Raw genomic sequence first — 5864 nt, 5'->3', positions numbered from 1 at the left:
CACTGAACAGAGGTAGGAAATGTGGGGCAAAAGAAGTTCACAAGTATTTAATGTGATTGGGTTTCCTCACAGATGTATGGAGAAAGTCAGAAGTTACTGGCTTGGTGTGACCATATGGAGACTAGCCATGACTTGAGCAGTTTGGACACATATAGATGAAAACAAAATAATCAAAGTTTTAGCTTCACATTGTAAAAATTGTGTGAGGTAAAATGAGATTGGGTGAAATCATTATTAATACAGGCTTGTACTTCACAAAAACAATGACTATTAAAGATATTCATGTTTTTTTTATTCAGATAGCAAGAACAGGGCTACATTTACCCTAATACCATTCAGAATCCAACTGATAAACACAAAAAAACTAAATACAGAATACCTTTCAAACAAACCAAATGCACTTTTTGTATGAGCTGTTAATTGGCAGAAGTGTTGACTTGGTTGAAGAGCTTGTCTTTAATGACTTGGGACATCAAGCCATGAATAGCCTCAATAGTCGTCTTGCAGCTAAAACAGACAGGAGAAATAAAGGGGTAAGTGTCTGGGTGCGCCAGACGCATCGGGTAACTGGCAGGACATCTACAAGTCAGAGAGAAGATGAATAAACAGATACCGCACTTTCAGAAGAAACTCAAGCAATCACTGCAATTGTTCAGTCATGCCACAGTGAAATGCTTGAGACCTCCCACCAAGACAAACCACCAATCATCCGTGACCCCAGACAAACAAAACGAGAACACATTGACTGCACAACGGGCAGTGAAATTCTGCAATTCTATTGGTCAATATATGCATTGTGCTTATTTTTTTCTAAAGACAAGTTGCACATTGGTGCATTTAAACAAATCAATTTGCTTTTAATTCATCAGTGAGCTGTATGATGATCAAGTCATAGATTAAAGAGTGTTTTAAAGAGCTTCCAAACTAGTTGCTACAAAAACGATAAAACAAACACCAACTAAATCACAAAACAAACTCAAAGGCGGTACCTGTCTCGGGTTGCCTTGGCTAGTTTGTCCTCGGACTTTCTGTCGTGCGTGTCCAAGCCCAGCATGAAACTGCCTCTGCCCAGCTGAGCCTCAGACTGCTCCAGCTTCTCTGACAAGTCGAACACCTGTCCTGTGGTGTAGTCCGAGTTCTGCAGGGCACAGTTCCACAAAATCAGCCAAACCCCCAACTAAGTCAAAGTCTAACTGGGTCATGCACATAGTCAACCTGGGTCACACACACACCTTCAAAACAATACTTCAAACCTTCACAATATGTCACAGAAAAAAAGTTTGAGCTGTTATGAGCTTAGTATGTTTGCCAAAACACCCCATTGGAGGCCGCAGACGTTTGCCGAAGGTGAGGCAGCGAGAGGGGGGGTGGGCAAAGGCGACCCTGAACACAATGACATGAAGCCTCAGTCTGGGGTGACAAAATAATTACTGACAAAAGTTCCTCCCCTCTTCTCTTCTCTTCTCTTGACAACTAGTCAATTCGTCTTCTTCCCCAGGCACCGAGCCCCCCAGTGTTTAGATAGTCTGCAGCCTTTTGAAAGTGTTAAGCACAGCCCGAGACAGACTGATGGTGCACCCGATGCTAGTGGGCTTCAGCCCCTGTCACTCAGCGGCCCTGATGCAGGGGAATGATCTATGGCGTGCAACAGTAGCATGGGGACCATCAGTGTAGCTATTCTTTTTGTCAAAACATTTGTCGTAACAGTCAGTTCAAATATTTTCCATATAACAAATGCATATACCAAAAAAATTAATGATTTTATGTTATATTAAATTATCGTAATTAAAATAAAATTATGAGTATACAGAAAAACGATCTACTTACTGTTAGAAGACTTGATGAACTTAGAGTGTTGACCCAGTATTTATTCCACAGAAGCTCCAATAGTTTGCGGTCAAGAGAAGATTTAAAGTAGGTCACTTCCAATGCGTAATACCTGTGCAAGGCAAGGATGGATGAATGAGAACATCAGCTTCTCTGCTCACTGAGTCAAGCCTGCATGCTTGATAAAATTATTCTGCATGTATTAGCAGCCAAATGAATCAATTAAACGATAAATTGACATTTTCATTTTATTGATGCACACACCAATCAACGCTTACTAACAACTGTCATCAGGGGAATTCTTACTTTTCATACACACTAACATGAAGTATTCACTAGATCAAAAATATAAATTCATCGCTATGTACCAATATGTAACATTTGACACATATCACTATGTTGTTCAGCCAACTTAAAAACAAGAATGTTGTTAGTTTGACTTACTGTTTGCAATGCACCCCAAAGTCTTCAATCTTATTCAAGGGGATTGTTTGGTACTCCGACGGTCCTTCATCGGGTGGTTTGTAGCCCTATGTACACAATGAAAAGAGGGTGATTTTAACATGAATTGAACTGGACATTATTATTTTTAAAGCTGTGAATTTACAATGCTTGCAATGAACATTTTTCAGGATAATTTGAAAGATGAAATGCTGTAGTGCCGTTTTTCTGTGACAATGTTTGCGCACCCGACTGACGGGCTCTCACTCTCTCATGGTAAAAAATATACCTTGGGATAAGTCCTGAAAGCTCCTAGATTTACTTTTCCAGCAGATATGGTGCGAGTTGGGTCAATCTGTAAAACAATAAATAAAAATGTACGTTAATCTAGTCAACTCTGTAGTCAGACTTTGGTGCAGTGGGACCAATCCTTGGAATTTGTAACATAAATAAACAAAGTTTGCAATGTGAACATTTAACTAGTCCTAGCTCTATGCCTTGCAGCAGTCTGAAAATAGCAGAGTAAACACCAGATAGAGTTACAAAAGCTCAGTTTTAAAATAATGGCTAGCAGTGTCAATTTAGTTTGTTAACTATAAAGGTGATCGTGTCAAAAACTCTTTTAGAGCAGATACACTTTAAAGTACTTAATGTATAATGTAGACGTCTTACCACGACAGCGACAAAAGGCTCCTGAAATTGCTGGTTGAGCATCTGAGTGCTGACATCGATACCTGACAGCCAGCATCCATAACCCGGGTGACTGTGGTACCATCCAATAGCGTTCTCCAAGCGCCCAACCTAATTAATGGGTCACATGAAGCCCATCATGACGTTGTTCCAGACATGTTGTGTCCAAAAGGCTGATAACGATAGAGAATTACAAATTTTCTTTGAATGGAAAAAGAGAGAGAGAGCTAAGATTACAGTTTCTTGTTCCCTTACCTGTTTGGCGTTCTCTATGTATGCAGCCATGTATTCGTAGGCTGCAGCTTGTGCGTTCACCCGAGTCTCTGTACCCTCCACTGGCAGAGCGAAGCTGTCCATGATTATCATCGTCTCTCCGTCCACCTTTCCCAACATCAGCCCCATCACCTCCAGGTTACCCCCTGATCGGGCGTGCATCACCATCTTCAGCAAGGCCAAAGCTGAGATCTTGCAGTATTTGAAGTAGTGATGGCTGAATCAACATTTAAAACGAATTAACTCAGATTTTCACCCAGCCAGCAATTTGGGTACACCTGTCTTCACACTGTTACGTTGGTATGTAAGATAACGACTCGCACATGCTGATGACATCTAACCAGCCGGCTAACAATGTCACATTATGGATAACTGATATGAATGTTGTTATGCTAAGTCAATTCAGCTAGCCAAACGGCTATTGCTATCCCAGCTACATCGCATACTCTGGCATTCCTAACAGTTAATAACATGTTTTTAATAATCGAATATGCAATACATAGGACGGTCAACACTTACTCTTTTGTCCAGGGTTTCGCCGCTAGAATTTCTTGTTGCTGTTTTTTGTCATACTTATAAATTTCATCAATACTCTGCACTTCCGACATGCTATTTGTTAGCTCCCATGTCTTCTGAGCAATACTGCCTCCAGCCATATTGCTAACAAAACCTTCACTCTTCTATGCCTAAAAGAACAACTATGTTTGTAACGATTGGTAGTAGTAGTAGTATAAACTTTGAAAGATTCACTTCATCAAAGCAATGGACAGAGATAACTATGACAAGCACAGAAGCATTTCCATTAAAACCACAGAAAGCTGTGTTAGAACGCCATGACACTGGATTAGACCAAGAGCATATACATAAGAGCATAGGACATTCAAATAATTTTGTCTTAACTGTTTTATTGTGGGATCTACGATAATTAAGCATTCAACAACCCTGGAATTAAACTTCAGTTATCTGAATGTTGTATTTTAATATGAGAGTGATGTTTTAATAAACTTAAGTATAGCAACCCCTTTCAAACTTGGTTTGATCCAATGCTCCGTCCCGAAATTCCGAAAAGTGTAATGGTTATTTTGCCACCTGCCGGACAGAGAGCATTACAACTTTTCTTATTTTCACCAATGAATAAACACGAAGTAAATAACTTAATATAAAACTGTAAATATTGTATTTAACATAATAGGTTGAATATATTTATACTGTAATTTATATTTAGATTTTTTTTTCTTTCATCATCTCATGACCACAGTTTAAATATGTATCCAGTAACAATATAGGGGGAAAGCTGAACCTTATGTTGGAAATGGATGAAAATTTCAGTTCACTCTTTCAAAGTTTTGGAATAGCTCCTTTCGTTTCATAAACGGCTACAACTCAAGTCAGGTGCTCTGCATATAACTTGTCCTTCACAGTTAAAGCTAGCCCTGACACAACCTGTTAGCACTCCATGTGAGTAGTGGCACTCATAGACATGTATAGGTGTCTATATGATGTCTATGGTGGCACTGCTCTACCCTGACATAATAATTATTACCATGCGGTATGCATTTTTATGACAACAACTACTATTCAGCCAGCCAAGCAGAGGCGCGCAAACTGATGACATCATCGACACGTAATTTTCGTTGTAGTTCTTTATCACCTCGTTACAAAAAAAAAAATCGAAACAATTCAAATTGTGTGTGAAAATTAATTATGATAATCAGAATCAATGCAGTTGATCTAAGAGCATGTATCATGGAAGCCATTCAACTAACGTTTTGATGTGGACCGAGATATTTCTTTTCTAAAGACGTCTCTGCGTCATCAATTACGTTCCCGCCTACTTTTTTTAACAGCTGTGCAAACTGGTTTGTTTGCTTACCAGACCCATTTGCAGAGAACTTAATATGGTAAACGTATAAACCACTATTCTGTAAATTACCACCCTGATAGATTTAATGTGATCTGATCTGATTGAGTTTATGTATCGTTTAAAAAAGCAGTTCGCTGCCTTCATTCGCCCATTCATTTGGGAAAGAGAGCTAGTGGTAACTGTTAATTATCAAGCTAACCTAAAGTTTCTGTTGTTTGCAGACAGCTAATGTTAAAATACTTGGGAGAAGCTTTTACTACTGGTGTGTCGCAAAACAATGTTTTAAAGTAACCGATTTCACATACCATTCATGAAAGTTATCATACGTTAACGTTACATATTTAGCCAGCCAACTATCAGCTAGCCATGTGTATGAGTTGGTTGCCTAACAACCTTCTTATATGCAGGGTCCCTCCTAGTCACCGCTAACGTACATTATCCGTGCTATTATTGTACCTATCTATCCTGTTAACCAGATTTCTCATAAAGACTAACGTTTTTGTTTATTGGGCATCTAAGACGTGTGTACGTGAGATCATGAGCTGTACTATCGTTAACATTAGAGAAGTGTTATTGTTTGAGAGGGAAGTTTGCTTTGCCCATATTTTCCATTTGCTTTGGAGTAACGTTTGGCAAATTACGATAGCTAGCGCCAGCTAGTCTTAAAATTGTGATTATTTCCATACATCAGTTCAGTTCTGACTTTGACATCTCGTACTTTCATGGTAAGCCCCGTAATCCAGTGGTGGAGGCGAATATTGGCGATTTA

The 5864-nt window shown here is 39.2% G+C and overlaps 1 protein-coding gene across 1 annotated transcript; it reads right to left on the bottom strand.

The window, feature by feature from the left end:
• Positions 1 to 281: 281 nt before the first annotated feature.
• cops5 (COP9 signalosome subunit 5) lies at positions 282 to 4100 on the bottom strand. The gene is made up of 8 exons (XM_080854733.1): positions 3751 to 4100; positions 3214 to 3448; positions 2941 to 3069; positions 2558 to 2623; positions 2272 to 2357; positions 1828 to 1939; positions 990 to 1138; positions 282 to 507 (listed from the first exon to the last, which is right to left on the bottom strand). The coding sequence occupies exons 1-8, from the start codon at positions 3885 to 3887 to the stop codon at positions 417 to 419; spliced, it is 1005 nt and encodes a 334-aa protein (XP_080710859.1). The 5' UTR covers positions 3888 to 4100; the 3' UTR covers positions 282 to 416.
• Positions 4101 to 5864: the final 1764 nt, after the last annotated feature.

The sequence above is a fragment of the Sprattus sprattus genome, assembly GCF_963457725.1.
Source record: "Sprattus sprattus genome assembly, chromosome: 17".
Classification (NCBI taxonomy): Eukaryota; Metazoa; Chordata; class Actinopteri; order Clupeiformes; family Clupeidae; genus Sprattus; species Sprattus sprattus.
Note: the sequence above shows the minus strand (reverse complement) of the source record. Positions and strands in the feature narration are given on the sequence as shown.

What these genes read in the sequence shown, in the direction of transcription:
- cops5 (XM_080854733.1), bottom strand. Translation starts at nt 3,887, where the DNA reads ATGGCTGGAGGCAGTATTGCTCAGAAGACATGGGAGCTAACAAATAGC. An exon ending in GCGAAACCCTGGACAAAAGA is followed by an intron (nt 3,449 to 3,750) that starts GTAAGTGTTGAC and finishes ATGTTGATTCAG; the next exon opens with CCATCACTACTTCAAATACT. An exon ending in GTTCATCAAGTCTTCTAACA is followed by an intron (nt 1,139 to 1,827) that starts GTAAGTAGATCG and finishes TGTGCCCTGCAG; the next exon opens with AACTCGGACTACACCACAGG.